Source organism: Manis javanica, chromosome 6 (genome assembly GCF_040802235.1).
Source record: "Manis javanica isolate MJ-LG chromosome 6, MJ_LKY, whole genome shotgun sequence".
Taxonomy (NCBI): Eukaryota; Metazoa; Chordata; class Mammalia; order Pholidota; family Manidae; genus Manis; species Manis javanica.
In genome coordinates, this window is record NC_133161.1 from 107,915,220 (window position 1) to 107,932,768 (window position 17,549).

General features: G+C 58.1%; 1 protein-coding gene across 7 annotated transcripts; it reads left to right on the top strand.

Moving 5' to 3' along the window:
• MYO1G (myosin IG) lies at nucleotides 1-14,418 on the top strand. 7 transcript variants are annotated; one of them, XM_017674916.3, is made up of 22 exons: nucleotides 1,651-1,743; nucleotides 2,992-3,200; nucleotides 3,368-3,461; nucleotides 4,206-4,371; nucleotides 4,611-4,664; nucleotides 5,524-5,619; nucleotides 5,809-5,928; nucleotides 6,524-6,748; nucleotides 6,848-6,993; nucleotides 7,368-7,482; nucleotides 7,705-7,875; nucleotides 8,060-8,130; nucleotides 9,036-9,110; nucleotides 9,262-9,394; nucleotides 9,933-10,099; nucleotides 10,323-10,530; nucleotides 12,029-12,252; nucleotides 12,769-12,913; nucleotides 13,444-13,548; nucleotides 13,689-13,802; nucleotides 13,918-14,072; nucleotides 14,165-14,418. In XM_017674916.3, the coding sequence occupies exons 1-22, from the start codon at nucleotides 1,652-1,654 to the stop codon at nucleotides 14,319-14,321; spliced, it is 3,042 nt and encodes a 1,013-aa protein (XP_017530405.1). In that variant the 5' UTR covers nucleotide 1,651; the 3' UTR covers nucleotides 14,322-14,418. The 7 variants fall into 7 exon arrangements, 6 of the variants coding, with proteins under 6 accessions (XP_073095282.1, XP_073095283.1, XP_036850854.1 ...); XM_036994959.2 differs by lacking the exons at nucleotides 13,689-13,802; nucleotides 13,918-14,072; nucleotides 14,165-14,418 and adding an exon at nucleotides 22-1,488 and having other exon boundaries at nucleotides 13,424-13,544; XM_017674918.3 differs by lacking the exons at nucleotides 2,992-3,200; nucleotides 3,368-3,461.
• Nucleotides 14,419-17,549: the final 3,131 nt, after the last annotated feature.

The following is a 17,549-nucleotide window of genomic DNA, read 5'->3' on the forward strand; positions in this document are numbered from 1 at the left end:
AAAAAAAACCCAAAGCTACCTGTACCCCAAGACATGGTAGCTACCCCTGAGGGCATGAGCAGAAGACTCACCTCTGAACTGGAGACAAAAGGAGCCAGGAGACCCCACTGACCATCTGGGGTGGGGGTGAGGAGTTCTCTGAGTGCCCATAGAGGGTGAGGGGTGGCCCATGTAGACCAACTTCAGGGCAGCATGGTGGGGCCTTCCCTGCAACTAAACCCAACAGTGGGGGTGTCCTGAAGTGAGGTGGAATAAACCTTCCATGCAAATACCCTGTGCAATTGGGTAGGGGGGCCCAGAAACCATAAGGGACTCAGGGTTTGCACACATCAATGGCAGCAGCACAATGTGGGGGACACCAGGCAGAGTGGGGCATCTTGAAATTGATGTAGTTTGAACAGTGAAACTCCTGCCCCCATCCCCCTTTACTGTCCTGCGTAGATGCAGCCCAACGCCACACCCTGTCAGGGGTGTGCCCTGGGAAGCTGCCAATAGGGGCTCCACCTGTCCTGTGAAGGGGAAGGACAGTGGTGTGGGGTCACCAGGGTGGCAAGTCCCCTGCAGGTTGTCAGGGCCTCTAAAGCCTGCTTGTGCCACACAACAGCCTCTGAAGCCCAGATGGCAAGCTCCACCTATGGGTCAGTCCCCAACTTCAGGAAGTTCTTGAGGTTTTTACATGGAAAAGAAAACTTGTGACGCATGAAAAAAAGTTGAGGCCTCGGTCCCTGAGGTTTCACTGTTGTGGCCTTGTCCCTTTGGGTGTTACTACCAACCTGGTGGGGAAGTGAAACTGCCAGAGTCCTAAGCTTGGATTGAAAAGCCCTTCAAAAGCACTGGCCCCAGGGGGTGTGGGGTCTCCGTCTCACAGGGAGACCCACCCAGGTCTGCACGGAAATTCCAAGCTCAGGACTCTAGAGGTGCCGCGTCAGCAAGGTGACATCTGTGCCTGTGAGCTTTGGGGACCAGGTGGCACGGGGCTCCAACACCCATCCTGGGCCTTCCCATGGGGACCAGGTGGCACGGGGCTCCAACACCCATCCTGGGCCTTCCCATGAAGGAGGTCCGCTGCCTGGGCCATGACGGCTGCGAGCCTCTCCTGGCAAGCATGTGTAGCTGGCTTTGCGCCCTGGCCTGGTGTGGCCCTGCATGCTGCAGTGACTGGCAGGACCCAGCCCCAAAGGCCTGGCCATTCACATTTTTACCTTTGTCAGGGTACAAGGTACCTACCCCAAAACCCACTGGTGCTGAGGTGAGGCTTGACAGAGAGGTGGATCGGCAACTTTGTCCTCACAGCCCCACAGGTGACTGCTGCAGGGCTGGGACCTCATAGCCGCTGCTTGGAGTTGGGTAACCAAGGTCTGAGTCGTTGCTACCTAAAGGAGCCCATGGGAGCCCACAGCACAGGCGCCTGGACCGTTAGGCACACCCACCCTGGGTGTGGGGACCAGGAAGCAGGGCCAGAGCCCCTCGGGAGGCTGCAGCAAGTGGGTAGGCCCCCCCTCCTCCCCGCCAGCCCACTTCCTACTTCACTGTGGCACTGAGAGGCAGGCAGGGCGCGCTGTGGGCAGGAGGGCTGGGCTATCGCGGAGCAACCCTCCACCCTCTTAATAAGAAGGTCAGGCAACCTGGGTGGGTGCTTCCCACCAGCAGGATGGCGGACGAGGGCCCTCAGTGCGGCAAACCCGACTTTGTGCTTTTGGACCAAGTGACCATGGAGGACTTCATGGAAAACCTGAAGCTCAGGTGGGCCAGGGGCACTGTCTCCACCAGCCCAGGGAGGGGATTGCATACACACGCACCCTTACCACTGACTGGTGACCGCAGGGCCGTGGCAGAGCAGGAGGACTGTTGCCTCAGTGCAAGGGAGCAGTCAGTCCTGCAGTGGGCTCTCCAGACCCTGCCTCCCACACAACAATGTCTCCTTGTGACACTAACAGGGAGATCTGGTTGTCTCCCTGCTGCCCAGCAGGTACCAGCCTGGGCCGGGTGGGCACCCATCTCCCCCGTGGGGGCCCTCGGAGGCAGGCAGGCCCTGCCCAGGGGGGCATGTGAAGGAGCTGGTAAGTTCTCCAGGAGTGCTGCAGGGCGGAACGGGCAGAAGTGGCCTGGAGGAGGGCAAAAGGCTGGGAGGAGCCAGTGCACTTTCATCCCAGGACAGCCGGGACAGAAGGCAGTCTGCTGGAGAGAGCTTGGGGACAGGTTGCTGGGCTGGCTGTAGAAACCGGGGACAGGAAGTGAGCTGTTTTGTATGGGCTTGGCCTGATCTCACTTCATTCTTGTGACCTAGCGCCTGAAGCAGGCAACCCCTCGGTGGGAAAGGTGGGACACCCAGCCTCTGCACTCTCAGAGCAGATAGGCAGCGGTAGGCCATGGCTACTGAGAGGGTGTACAGGCAGCTGAGTGAGGACTCCCTGTCAGGGCGGAGGAAGAGGAACCCTGTCTGCCTCAGTGGGAGGACAGGCCAGCACTCCTCCCAGGGCAGGAAGCCCAAGAGAGGGACAGACACTGACACCCCCAAGGTCCAGGAGTCCTGAAGGGGAGGGCCGAGAAATCAGGATGCAAGGAAGGGTGGTGCCCACAGCAGCCCGACCCTGCCATCAGGGTGGGGCTGGGTGTGGTCCCCTCTGTCTCTGGGTCCCCACACAGGCCGGAACCAGCCTGGGGCCCCTCCCCAGCCTTCCCCCCACAACCCCCATCTCCCCACCTGCAGCTGGGCCCTGCCCAGCATGGCCCTGGGGCAAGTTTGATCTTTCATAAAATGGGTGGTCACAACTCCTGTGACATTGGGACCCCCAGCATCGGCCCCAATACTACCTGCGGTAGGGGTGGGCTCCCTCCAAGATGACACAAGGAAGATTCAGGTCAAGCCGCACCCCTTCTCTGCTCTCAGCCCCAGAGGTGGGCCAGACTCCCCACATGGGCCCAATGCCCCAGGACCTGGGTATGTGTCTGACCCTGGGTGCTGAGGACCAACTGGCCCCACCTGTGCAGGTTCAAGAAGGACCACATTTACACCTACATCGGCGAGGTGCTGGTGTCTGTGAACCCCTACCAGGAGCTGCCCCTGTACGGGCCCGAGGCCATTGCCAGGTACCAGGGCCGTGAGCTCTATGAGCGACCGCCCCACCTCTACGCTGTGGCCAATGCTGCGTATAGGGCAATGAAGCTCCGGTCCAGGGACACCTGCATTGTGATCTCAGGTACCTGCCCCATGGCCAGGGCCCGGTCTCACAGCCTCCCTGGACCCCAGTATGTTCCTTCATCAGTGACAGGCCAGTGGTTGGAGTACCAGGGTCGGGGGTGGGCGCAAGGAGCCAGTCAAGCGGGTGCGGCCACTAATTCTGTCTGACTGTCATCTGTACGGCAGGGGAGAGTGGGGCAGGGAAGACAGAAGCCAGCAAGCACATCATGCAGTACATTGCTGCAGTCACCAACCCCAGCCAAAAGGCTGAGGTGGAGAGGTGAGGGCAGGGAGGGCTGGGGTCAGGGTGGGGAGGTGGGCACAGGGAGGGCTGGAGCCAGGGCAGCCTAGGCCTGAGTCTGACTGGGAGCAAAAGGTACACCCTCAGGCCAAGTTCAGTGGGCTTATCTGTCAGGGGCTCCAGGTGCCCCATACCCAGGACCTCCCAGGCCAAGCCTATTGCAGGGGCACCCTACCACTAAGAACAGGAAGAAGGTGAGGTGCAGAGGGCCAGCAGACAGTCACTGGGCCTCCCAGGGGGTCCCGATGGAAGGGGAGAAGGCCCAGGAAGGCCTCGGACACTAGGCCAGGTGTCAGGGTTTGGGCCAAGAACCCAGAAATCAGGGTCCGTTTTCTGCTGGCCTGCTGCTCCCTCGCTGTTCCACACTGGGCCTTGGGGGAGCAGCTTTCTGTGTGGGGGCCCCACTCTTCCTACCCAGATGGGGTTAGGTGGAGCCTGGGGGGACAGTGGTGGAGTTCCCAAGGGCACATGGCTGCAGCTGCCCATGCCTGAAGCTGGAAGTCCAGGCAGAGTGGCCACATTGTAGGCTGGGGAGGTAGGGTGCCCCACAGTGTGCTGAGGCCTTGCAGGCACCTCCCTCCCCAGAGTCTCAGAGCAAAGAGCCCTGCCACCGCTGGCTTGGAGCCTCATGGGGTGGCAGCTGCCTTGGGCTCCCTCTTCCTGTGATGGACACAGTGCTCAGTGTGAGGTCTGTGCATTAAAGCCCAGCCTCTTGCCTCTCAGGGTTAAGGACGTGCTGCTCAAGTCCACCTGTGTGCTGGAGGCCTTTGGCAATGCTCGCACCAACCGAAACCACAACTCCAGCCGCTTCGGCAAGTACATGGACATCAACTTTGACTTCAAAGGAGACCCTGTTGGTGGTCACATCCACAGCTACCTGCTGGAGAAGGTGAGCCCTGTGGCAGCAGACTCCTCATAGGGCCAGGCAGAGCTGCCCACCCATGCTGACCCTCTTGCCTGGGGCTCTGGGATTGGGAACATACCTTCTCTGAGTCCCGGTTTGCAGGGCGGGGCTCCCTCTGTGGCCAGGTCCCCACCCCGTCTTCACTGTCCTGGGACCTCTGGGAGGGTAACCCCCTGAGGTGGAGCTGCTATCGGCCACAGGCTGGCTGTCACCTGTTTCCACAGTCTCGGGTCCTCAAGCAACATGTGGGCGAAAGGAACTTCCATGCCTTCTACCAGGTGAGCCAAAGCAGGTGGGGGCAGGCAGGGGACCCTCCCATTGGGGCGGGATCTCCCTGGACACGGGCAGTGTCTGCACCCTATCTGACTCTGAGGCGGGTTCTACCAGGACTACTGTTTCTACACCCTGTGAGACCCAGTGAGGTAGGTTTTCCCTGGACTTGGGCACTTGTTTACACCAACTCTGGCCACTGAGGTTGATCTGCCTGGATACAGGCAGTGTCTACACTGTGGCCAACCACTGAAATAAGCTCTCCCAGGACATAAGATCTCTAGTGTCTGGCCCACTGACTCTCTGCACATTGGTGGTCTATACCATGTCTGACCCATTGATGTCAGATCTCCCCAACTCTGGAGGTGCCTACACAATGTCTGACTATTGAAGTGGGATCTCCCAGGACACAGACAGTGTCTACATTTTTCCAACCCAGTGAGGTGGGATCTCTGTGGACTCGGGTGGTAACTACATTCTTTCTGACACACTGAAGTAGGTTCTTCTGGAGGACAGGTATATATGTCTGGCCTCTGAAGTGGGTTCTCCCTGGACTCACACAGTGTCTACACCATGTATGACCACCGAAGTGAGATCTCTCACTGTTCTTCCATGGTATCTACACTATATCTGACCACTGAAGTGTTTTTTTTTTCCTGGACTCTCATGGTATCTACACCATATCTGACGACTGAAGAGCATTATGATTGGATTCATTCAGTGTCTACTCAATGTCTGATGAAGAGTGGGTTCTTCCTGGACTCAGGCAGTGTCCACACCATCCCTGAGCTCCCATGTCTGTTGTCCAGCATGTGGGTGGGGCTTTGAGCTCAGGTGGCCTAACGGAGAGGCATTGCTATCCTCCAGGTGCTGTGGGGCTGTGACGACAAGGAGCTCCAGGAACTGCACCTGCAGAGGAACCCTGCGCTGTACAATCTCACACGCCAGGGGGCAGGGCTCAGTGTGAGTGGGGGCAGGGCACCACTGGAGCTGAGGCCCAGTCCAGAGCCCTGGTGCTGGCGGTTAGCAGCTTCATCAGGGCCCGGAGCCATGGAGCGGCACAGCAGAATTGCAGGGCTCTGTTACAGCAGGCTTTCGGAGGGAGGGGTTGGCCTTGGCATGGGGAGGGGTGCTGAGCCCCTTATCTCCCAGGCCTCAGACAGCGATGAGAGAAGCCACCACCAGGCAGTGACAGAGGCCATGAGGGTGATCGGCTTCAGTCCTGAGGAGGTGGGCTCCGTGTATCGGATCCTGGCTGCCATCCTGCACCTGGTAAGGTTGTCTTGTGGGCATGGTTGGGGGTCACCTTCCCACATGTTGTACCTGAGTGTCCCTGGAGAAGGAAACTGGCCCTGTAGCCATGTAGCAGGCTCATTCCTCCCTCTGCTGAAGCCAAGTTCCTCCTGATGTGGGCTCCCTCGAGCTGGGTGCTCTGCTTGTCTAGACTGTGGCAGGTTAGCCTGGCAACGTGCCTGGTCCACACCTGGCAGATGAGCCCCCCGCTTAGTGGACAAAGGCAGTCTGGGCTCAGTAAAGCCGAGTATCAGGCTAACCTGCATGTTGCTTCTGTCATCGAAGAGCTGTGTGGCTCTGGGCAGGCTACTCAGCACCTCTGAGCCTCCATCCTCCCTGAAGTAGCCGGAGGCATAGGTAGCACACAGCTGGCTGTGGTGGGAGGCAAGTGGGATCTTTCCTGGGGTCTTCTGGGCAGGAAGCCTTGGGGAAGCTCTGGTGGACTCTGGCTAACACTTTCCCATCTCTGGTCCCACCACACTCCACCCCTGCCTTCCCTTCTTCCTCCCCAGGCAGAGGTGTGCAGGCTGCCCAGAGACATGGAGCCTGACTCTTCCTGGTCCCCTATCACCAGGGAAACATGGAGTTTGTGGAGACAGAGGCCGGCGGGCTGGAGCAGGGACACCTAGCTGTGGCTGAGGAAGTGCTGGTGAACCACGTGGCTGAGCTGACGGCCACGCCCCGCAAGCTTCTGCTGCGCTCCCTGCTGGCCCGCACAGTGGCCTCAGGAGGCAGGGAGCTCATTGAAAAAGGACACTCTGCAGCTGAGGCCAGCTATGCCCGGGATGCCTGTGCCAAGGTACTCTGGGGCCTCAGCCAGGGTGGCACCCAGGAGGCTTTCCTGAAGGAAGCAAGGCCAGAGGCAGCCAGAAGCAGCCAACACCTGGCCTCTCTCCAGGCAGTGTACCAGCGGCTGTTTGAGTGGGTGGTGGACCGAATCAATGGTGTCATGGAAGCCCGGGGCCGCGATCCCCGGCGCCACGGCAAAGATACAGTCATTGGTGTGCTGGACATCTACGGCTTCGAGGTGTTTCCTGTCAACAGGTGGGCGGCCCAGCCACCACTTCCCACACTCTGACCCCCACCTTCTGGGGCCAGCGGGGAGCAGGACCCCCAGCATCTGCCTGGCCCCAGGCTCATGTTTCCGAGTCAGCCTCGGCTGTGCCACCATTCAGTCGTGCCCAAGAAGGTGAAATCTGGGGCTCACATCCCCTTGCCATGGCTCCCAAATCCACTCAGAGTGTGCATGCCAAGACTGGGATGCAGGATGGGCCCAGAGAGGCAGATGTACCCCACAGTGGGGCCCTTGGGCCCACTCCAGGGGAGCCGCGGGTAGAAGCCTGCTGACCCTGCCCTTAGTCCTCACAGAGTGGGGAACCATAGTGGGGGCAGGTGTGACCCTGAGCGCTCCGCTGCAGTTTTGAACAGTTCTGCATCAACTACTGCAATGAGAAGCTGCAGCAACTTTTCATCCAGCTCATCCTGAAGCAGGAGCAGGAGGAGTACGAGCGGGAGGGCATCGCCTGGCAGAGCGTGAGTCCCGGGCGGGCTGGGCCAGGCCAGGCCGGCCGGGGCAGAGGTGGGCCCGGGTGGCTGGGCGGCGGGCAGGACAGGAAGGGTCACGGTCAGGGCGGGGTGGGGCTGGGCTGGCCAGTGGGGAGGGGCGGGGCCAGGAGGCTGGGAGGCATGGGGAGGGGGCTAGGCGGTGGCGCTGGGAGGCGGGGCTGGCTCGGCAGCGCTGGTCGCTCTACCCAGGTGGAGTACTTCAACAACGCTACCATAGTGGACCTGGTCGAGAGGCCGCATCGGGGCATCCTGGCGGTGTTGGATGACGCCTGCAGCGCCGCGGGCACCATTACCGACAGGATCTTCCTGCAGACCCTGGACACGCACCACCGCCATCACCCTCACTATGCCAGCCGCCAGGTGCCCCTGCCCCCTGCGCTACCCCACCAGTGCACCCCCAGCTTGCCCAGGCGCTGGCAAGCCCCCACAGGTGCCATGCCGCCTGTCTTGGGGGCCTTGATTGAGGCCTGACCTTTACTGCAGGAGTGTCCCCACCTAGAGCCCCACCTTCTAGGGCTTGACTCTGGCTCCCCACCTCCCACAGCTCTGCCCCACAGACAAGACCATGCAGTTTGGCCGAGACTTCCGGATCAAGCACTACGCGGGGGATGTCACGTAAGGCCTCCCACTCAGCATCTGGCCCTTATCTCTTAAAGACACTGAAAACATGTGTTCCCCGGATTCACAAGTGGAAGAAGGCAGGGGGGCTCTTGGAGTGGTGTACCCAGCCCTGCTGCATCCTGAATATTCTGGGGAGCTTTAAAAAATGCCTGGGCCTGGGCCCCACCCATCCAGCATCTAGGGCAGGGGCAGAGATGAAGAGGGCAGCCAGCATGAGCCTCTGCTCTGAGCCCAGGGTCATTCCCATCAGACTAAGCAATGAGTCCCCCTGGAGTGCAGGTCAGCGTGGGGGGCTGAGGGGCTAGAGTCTGCATTTCTAATAAGTTCCTCAGCTGGCCCTCTGTCACACTGAGGACGCAGGCCCAGGGGGCCTTCAAAATTGCCATACTTATTAATTCACCTGGCCCCGAAGCGGAGTTGAGTGACTCACAGTGAGGCACAGGAGTGCCCAGTGTGTCTTTCACGAGGAGGAGAGATGGAGCAAAGAAGGCAAGGCAGAGAGGCAGGTTCCATGCCCACCCCCGCCTCTGCAGGGGCAGAGGATGCAGCAGGGTCTGGGCATCGAGTTCTCTGGCCGAGAAGTAACCATGAATCAGAGGTTCTCAGTGACTCTGAGTCTCTGGTTGTACTTGTGGAAACTCGCAGGCACTGTTCTGAGCTTGTGCCCTATGCACAGGCACAGAGGCTAGTAACATGATCCAGGTCATACAGCACATAGGCAGGGTGCCCGCTAAGTGCTAAACCTTTGGCTCCAGGGAGAGGCATCACCCGACCCCAGCCAGTTCCAGGAGACAAACTGCGGAGGCGGGGGAGGCAAAAAGGCGACCGTGGTAGCCAGTGGGAGGGCTGGGGCGGGGCTTCTTGGTGCAGAGGTCCCGCCCTCAGGGCTGGTCCCGCAGGTACTCAGTGGAGGGCTTCATCGACAAAAACAGAGACTCACTCTTCCAAGACTTCAAGAGGCTGCTCTACAACAGGTGAATGGGCTCGGTGGGTGTGCATGGGGGCATCCAGGCTGAGGGCCTCCAGATGCTCGCTTCCATCCCCCACCCAATGGGCAGATGCCTGCTGTTCCACTCAGGCCTCAAGACTTAGCAGTGGCCTGGGGCATGGGGCCTGCCTCCATAGCACAGACCCCACCCTGCGGGCAATGTGGCCAGATGGGCAGCAGGACATCACAGAGGTGACCAAGCGCCCCCTGACAGCTGGCACACTCTTCAAGAACTCCATGGTGGCCCTGGTGGAAAACCTGGCCTCCAAGGTAATACCCGCACCCTAGACCCCTCCTGGGTCTTACGCTTCAAGTCAGATCCCCAACCTCTGCACATCTTGGGGAAGGGGATGTTCATTTCATGCCTTTCTTGGGCTGCATACTCTCCAGCAGAGAGGTTGAGATGTCCCTGTGGACTGGAATAAAGCAGGGTTTGAACCTGCCTTCCCTGGCCCCACTGCTTGTCAGGTGGGGAGGGGAGGGTGGAGAGGCCCTACCCAGTGTCTGGAAGCTGGGATCACAGGCACAGGAAGGTGGCCTGAGCTTTTCTGCAGCTTGGGGCCCGCAGTCGGGCAGCAGGAAGACACTAGGGCCTGGGTGGCAACAGAGCATGAGGGCCACAGGGAGGCAGGAGCAAGGGCCATGGGTTTGTAGCTGCCCCATCTGGTGCTGGGCTTCCCTGCCAGAGCCTCTTCTCCTTGGGGATAGACTGTGGGAGGCATGTGCAACAGCACACCAGAGCTCACCTGCCGGCCCAGTGGCATGGGGCTGTGACATCGGTCTGCCCAAGTGTCCTCTGTCCCCCCAGGAGCCCTTCTATGTCCGCTGCATCAAGCCCAATGAGGACAAGGTGGCCGCAAAGCTAGATGAGGGCCACTGTCGCCACCAGGTTGTCTACCTGGGGCTGCTGGAGAACGTGAGGGTCCGCAGGGCTGGCTTCGCTTCTCGCCAGCCCTACTCTCGGTTCCTGCTCAGGTATGGCCCCTGCTGCCCAGGATTACTGCCACCCTGCCCCCTGTGGGCTCTGTTACTATGTGGAGTCCCAGGGGTGGGCAGGGGGCCCCAAAAGCTGCTGGCAATGCTCAGATGTCAAAACACATGAGAGCTGGCACACTGCTACCATCAGGACATTGACATTCAGCCAGGACCCTTGTGGGACCCAGGGGCATGGTATCCACTGCCCTGTCCTTGGTGATAGGTACAAGATGACCTGTGAGTACACATGGCCCAATCACCTGCTGGGCTCTGACAAGGCTGCCGTGAGCGCCCTCCTGGAGCAGCATGGGCTGCAGGGGGATGTGGCCTTTGGCCACAGCAAGCTCTTCATCCGCTCACCCCAGTCTCTGGTCACACTGGAGCAGAGCCGCGCACGCCTCATCCCCATCATCGTGCTACTGCTGCAGAAGGTGTCGTGTGGGGTTGTGTACCACGGGGAGTGGGGCTGCATGCTGGGAGGAGGGGGTCTGTGCACTCACCAGCAATGTGAGTGCAGATAGACTGCAGGAATGCCAGTGGGAATGCAGGAGCCCCTCTGGCAGGAAACATGCCAGGTGCATAAGTGCCTGAAGTAAAAAGTGTGGTTCAGGCCACCTCAGTCCTGCCGGCTAAGGGGCCCAAGGTGGAAGCAGGTGCTCAAAACAAGATTCTCAGGAATCTCCTGCCTGCCTGCCTGCCTGCCTGCCTTCTTTCCTTCTTGTCTTCTATTTATTCTAAAAGGCTTCAGACCTAAGGAAAAGTATGCAGAATGTGTACATGGTCATTGTCCAGTGTCAGCCACATCACCTCAGGACACTGGTTGGTGTGGATGCCTGCACCTCTATTCCAGTTACTCAGAAGCATACCACTTCATTTATGATCATTTTAGTTTGCATTTCCAAAGTATAGGGATTCTGCCACCTCCCTCACAAATTTAACATTTCAAACCTATAGGAAATTGAAAGATGGGTACAGTGATTACCAGTGACCTGGATTGGTGTGGTTGGATGCTCCCTGCACACTTGTCTTTCTCTCTGCACACTGATACCCATGCACATATTTGTAAGTTTTCCCGAACCATAAGAAGTAATGACACCCCTCACTACTTTGGCAGGCACATCCTGAGAACAAGGCTGTTCACCTGTGTAACCGCAGTGGCATTAGCATGTTGAAGAAATCTGACACTGATAATGTGATCTTCCCACCTAAGTATCTAATATGTAGGCCACACTCAAATTTCCACATGTGCTCCTCTGTCACCCATTTCATTCCTTCCAGAACCCAGAATCCAATCTGGCTGGCACTGCATTAAGTTATTTACTCTCTCCTGTAACACACAGATTCTTTTTAAGAATGAGACACAAAACCGCCATGGCAGAGGGTGATTTCTGGTACCCACACTCCCACCTCCCCAGTCTGTGAGAGCCAGGGTCCACACTTTGCAGTTGAGTGCGGCACTGTTTACTCTGCTTCAAGCTGTGGGTCTGCTGGGCTGTCTACTTTGTAGGGTTTCCAGTCTGGGTTTTGATGGCTGTTTTTTAAGGGTACCCATCTGTTTGGGGGTCATCTGGGAGATGGAGCTTAGACCTGGACCAAGTTCAGATGCCAGGTGAACAGCTGGTACTTGCCCTTCTGGGTAGGAAAGCACCTCCATCTGCCTATGCCAGGTCTCAGCTTAACAGGCAGGAGCAGGAGGGTGGTGCCTTCCCAAGAGTCAGCAGGAACCATCCTTCAGCCATGTGGCAGCTTCTGGGTACCAAGGGCAGATCAGCCTGACCTAGAACCTGCAGAGTGTGGGTGGAGAAGCTGGCCTTCCCTGGAGATAAGCCAGTGTTTTCAGGAAAGATGAGAGATCAGGGCTGTGGATTGGAGTGAGGGAGGCCGGCCTGGCCCAGCCTGACTAAGCACCTCTGGCCCTGGGTTCCCCAGGCATGGCGGGGCACACTGGCCAGGTGGCACTGCCGGCAGCTGCGAGCCATCTACACCATCATGCGCTGGTTCCGGAGACACAAGGTGTGCGCTCACCTGGCCGAGCTTCAGAGGCGATTCCAGGCTGCAAGGCAGCCCCCACTCTATGGCCGAGACCTCATCTGGCCACTGCCACCTGCAGTGCTGCAGCCCTTCCAGGACACCTGCCGTGCACTCTTCTGCAGGTTCATGCCCATCACTCTCCTATTAAGCTGGTGCCCACTGAACACCTGGATGGGTCACTGGACCCTGTAGTGCTGGCTGGGAGATGAGAAGCAAGAACCCCTTCGATAAGTGGGAGAGTAGGGGCTATGCACCTGAGCTGGCTGCCCATGCCCCACAGGGGCAATGAAGCTCTGATATCCCTAGCACCGTGCTGGGCACTTGGAGGGGCCACAGACCTCCATTTTCTCTCTAGAGGCCTGCAGGGGAGGGTGTCTGGCCAGGGCTAGGGTGCAGGGGAAATTCCATCTGAGTGGGGCTTTGAAGGCTGAGTAGGAGTTCTCCAAGAGGTGGAGCACAGAGCAACCAGTGAGCTCAGAGTAGGAGGGGCCTCCTACCCCTAAGACCAGGGAGGCTGGGGCAGGGAGGGCAACCAATAAGAGACTGAGGGACTTGGCCTTCTGTGTGGGAAGGGCAGGGCCACGGGTGGGGAAGGCCAGGGAGCACAGGGGCCTGTCTGACCACCTGGCCCTCTCCAGGTGGCGGGCCTGGCAGCTGGTGAAGAACATACCCCCTTCAGACATGGCCCAGATCAAAGCCAAGGTAGCTGCTATGGGGGTCCTGCAAGAGCTGCGGCCAGACTGGGGCTGCCATCGGGCCTGGACCCAGGACTACCTGTCCTCTGTGAGTGTTGGGGCCTCAGGGCTGAGCACCAAGCAGGCGTTCAAGGCTTAGGCCCTGCTGTGTCCTCCCAAACTGTGCTGTCCCTGTCCCTGGCCTGTTTCATGATCCATGCCCCTCTGCCCCTGACTCCACCTCTGAGACACAGGGTCTTCCACCCAGAACCGGCTGACCAGGGCTTTACCAAGCACCTCCTCCTCTGCTTGACTCCCACTCCCCTTCCCTGGGTTCTTGCACTGCCCCCTCTTCCCAGGTACAGCCCCACCCCTTGTTCTCTGACACAGCGCCCCCCTTCTCTGGCCCAGCCCCACCTTTCTCAGTCTCAGACTCCCTCAGACACAGCCCCCACGAGCCCCACTCCAGCCCAGGCACTGTGGGTACACCCCTGGCCAGTCGGGGGCACACACACACACACGCACACACGCTTAGGGCTTGAAGGCAGACCCAATGGGAGGCTGGTGTATAGCCTTACCCAGTTTCCCAAGGTGAAGGATGGCTGTGCCATGGTCCCAGGGCTCTGCCTGTCTCCTCAGGCCACCGACAATCCCGCAGCCTCGGACCTGTTTGCTCAGCGACTGAAGATGCTCCGGGACAAGGACGGTTTTGGGGCCGTGCTCTTCTCCAGCCACGTGCGAAAGGTGAGGGTGTAGGCCAGCCTGGCCAGGCCAGCCTGAGGTCTGAGCTGCTCCTGAGGGGGTGAGGGTGGGAGGGCCCGTGCAAAAACCGGGAGCGGGCGTTCTGCGGTGGGGTACGTGATCCAGAAGCGTGCGTCCCGCAGGTTAACCGCTTCAACAAGAGCCGGGACAGGGCGCTCCTGCTCACGGACAGGCATCTCTACAAGCTGGAGCCCGCCCGGCAATACCGGGTGATGCGGGCCGTTCCCCTGCACGCGGTGAGACCCTCGCGGGGCCGGGCGGGACGGGGTCGGGCCCGGGGCTCTGAGGCCCGCGGGGGCGGGGCCAAGGAGGCGGGCCGGCCGCACCCCTGACCCTGAGCCCGGCTCTCAGGTGACCGGGCTGAGTGTGACCAGCGGGCGGGACCAGCTGGTGGTGCTACACGCGCGGGGCCAGGACGACCTGGTGGTGTGTCTGCACCGCTCGCGGCCGCCGCTGGACAACCGCGTGGGCGAGTTGGTGGGCGTGCTGGTCGTGCACTGCCAGGAGTGAGTCCAGGGCTCGGGGAGGGCCGCGGGTCTGCGGAGCTCCGCCCGCCCGCCCCTGCCGCTGACCCCGATCCGCTCCCGCCCCTCTTCAGGGTAGGACAGGCCCTGGAGGTCCGCGTCTCCGACTGCATCCCCCTGAGCCAGCGCGGGGTCCGGCGCCTTGTCTCCGTGGAGCCGCGGCTGGAGCAGCCGGAGCCGGATTTCTGCTGCAGCCGCGGGGCCTTCACCCTCCTCTGGCCGAACCCCTGACTCGGACGCTTCACCGGGACTGAAGACCCAGGGGCCCTCTTCCCTCACCTCGCGGAGGGCTGCCTGAGTGCTAAACAATAAAGGATGCTGTGTAGGCCTGGTGTGGGCTTGTGTCGGTGGGGGGCAGCCACGGGCCACTACCACCTTCACAGTGTCACCCCTAATGGGTCACCCAAACTGGAGACTCCGTGTTGGTGGGGCAGCAAGACCCCGTCCCCCAGGGCCCCAGCCTTAGGGACTGGCTGGACGTGGAACCTGCTGTCTGAGAGGAAACAATGCCCTTTATGCCCTAGGATGCCCCCTGGGTGTCAGACTGTCCCCACAGCAGAGGTCTCTCCCTTTCTCCCCTTTCCCATAGAGGTCCTGGCCTTGTTCCTACTGGGTCATCAGGGATGCTTGAGGGTCCCAAGGTCATCCCCGGCCTTGGGCAGAGAACACACTGGGGCCCAGGGCAGTCCCACTTGCAGATGTGGTTGGGTGAAGTCCCAGCAGCTGTCTGTGACCTGCTGGACATGGGCCTTCCAGGCCCTGGGAAACCAACTGAGGGACTTGAGCCGCCAGGCCCTGCCGGAGTCTGCAAGCAGTGCCTTGTGTGAGTCCAGGGCTCGTGGGCTTCTGGGGAAACTGCCCTAAGCAAGGCCAGAGGGGCCACACCTTGCTGCTAGGTCTGCACAGCCCTGCCCCTCCTCAGATGCCCCCTCCGTACCCCCTACCCATCCCTGAACCCTCTCCTCCCTCAGGCTCCCCTTCCCAGTCCCCCTTCCCCTTGCCAGTGCCAGGACCCTCCCCAGACCTTCCCCACCAGAGGTCCCCTGGCAACCCCCACATAGCCACCTGTCTCAGGCTCTGGTGGCTTTGGGACAAGCAGGCATCTCCCTTGCAGAGCAATCCACATGAAGGGTGCTTGGGTCTGTGGCCCTAAGCTGCCCTGGACATGAGGTGGTCCCTGCCCCTTGCAGGCTCCCCAGGTGGCTGTGAGCACAGCTTGTCACAGAGCTGACAGAGTCACCTGCTTCCTTTCCAAATTCTCCCTCATCTTCAGGAAGACTGGCTGCCTATCTGACAGATGGGCTTAGTTGGAGAGAGAAGACTTCACAGGGGAGTGCTTCACACACCACCTGGCAGCACTTAGGCACAGGCTGGGGGTCACCCTACACCCCAGGGCCCAAAGCCAAAGGATTTGTCCAGCCTTGAGGGAGAAAGATCAGGACTGCAAGGTGCCTTCCTGGGGATACAGGGTCCTGACACATCCAGTCCAAGAGTGGTAGGCTAACAGGCTGAGAAGAGGAACTCCGTAGAACCCCACTACTGAGCTCCGACCTGCATCAGGTGATTGACATGCACTACACAGCACTTTACAAACCCTTAATATTTGTCATAAATTGCCTACTATGTGCCACTGTTGTAAACACTTCACAAATATCACCTGCCTCATACCTAAAAGTCCCATTTTCTCACTGTTACAAGTGGGAAACAGATTCTGTGACTTGCATGGGGCCAGACCAGATGCTGAGTGGGGCAGATCAAGGCACATGCCCCTCACGTCCCACCTACCCAGAACCACTCTTGCAGACAGGGGTACTTGCCATCTTGTGGGTTGGCATGGGTCAGCAGCCACCATCAGAGGCCAAATTCATGCATGTGGGCCACCAGACCCGGGGGTGTCCAGGCCTGTGCAGGCTTGCATGAGAGTCTGGGCTGCTCCCAGGAGTGGCTATATCCAGAAGAGGTGGAAACAGTTCTGGGGCCAAGTCTCCAGATTGTCAAGAGCATATGGAGAGGCCAGGGGAGGAGGCCCGAGGGAGAGAGACAGAGATGCAGAGTGGGGAGGGAGGCCCGCGAAAATGCCAGCAGATTTTAAGTGGAATCTTCAATTAATAAAATGGTGGTTGTTTTAAGCCACTAAACTGAGTGGTGCTTTTTCACACAATGATGTATAATTGAAAAAAACTGAACTTTCTGACCCATGACTGTGTTGAGATCTAACCAGTGACCAGTGGTGAGGTCTGTACTATCCTCTATGATGTGCTTCAGGTTAATTGTTAGGACCATCACATTTTGATGCTATTGTGAATGGAAACTCTTTTCTTTAATTAAAAAATTTTTATTAATTGTACATCACAGTAGTTCAACAGTCCCCCTTGCCCTCCCCTCTGCTTCCACCCACTCCCTTTCTCCTTGGTAACCACTAGTCTCTTCTCAGTGTCGATAAGTCTAATGCTGTTTTGTTCCTTTATTTTGCTTTGTTTCTATGTTCCACATATAAATGAAATCATTTGGTACTTGCCTTTCTCTGCCTGGCTTATTTCACGGAGCATAATGCCCTGTAGGTCCATCCATGTTGTTGCAAATGGCAGTATTTCTTTTCTTTTTATGGCTGAATAATATTCAGCCATAAAATGTGTGTATGTACCACATCTTTACCCATTCATCTATTAATGGACACGTAGGTTGCTTTCTTATCTTGGCTATTGCAAACAGTGCAGCAATTAACATAGGGGTTCATATATCTTTTTACATCAGGGATTTTGTTTTCTTTGGGTAAATTTCTAGGAGTGGAAATACCAGATCAAATGGTATTCCTATTTTAAGTTTTTTGAGGAACCTCCTTACTGCTTTGCACAGTGGTTGGACCAATTTGCATTCTCGCCAACAGTGTAAGAGGATTCCTATTTCTTCACACCCTCACCAACACTTGTTCTCTCTTGTCTTTTGGATGTTGGCTATTCTAACTGATGTGAGGTGATATCTCACTGTGGTTTTAACTTGCATTTCCCTGATGATTAACGACGTGGAGCATATTTTCATGTGCCTGTTTGTCATCCGTATCTCTTCCCGGGAGAAGTGTCTGTTCAGGTCCTCCACCCATTTTTTGATTGGGTTACATTTTTGGGGGGTGTTGAGGTATATAAGTTCTTTATATATTTTGAATGTTAACCTCTTATCGGATAAGTCATTTACAAATATATCCTCCCATACTGTAGGATGCCTTTTTGTTCTGCTGATGGAGTTCTTTGCTGTACAGAAGCTTTTTAGTTTGATGTAATTCCACTTGTTCATTTTGTACTTTTTATCCCTTGCCCAAGGAGATGTGTTCAGAAAAAAGTTGCTCATGTTTATATTCAAGGAAGTTTGGCCTATGTTTTCTTCTAAGAGCTTTATGGTTACATGACTTACATTCAGGTCTTTGATCCATTTTGAGTTTACTTTTGTGTATGGAGTTAGACA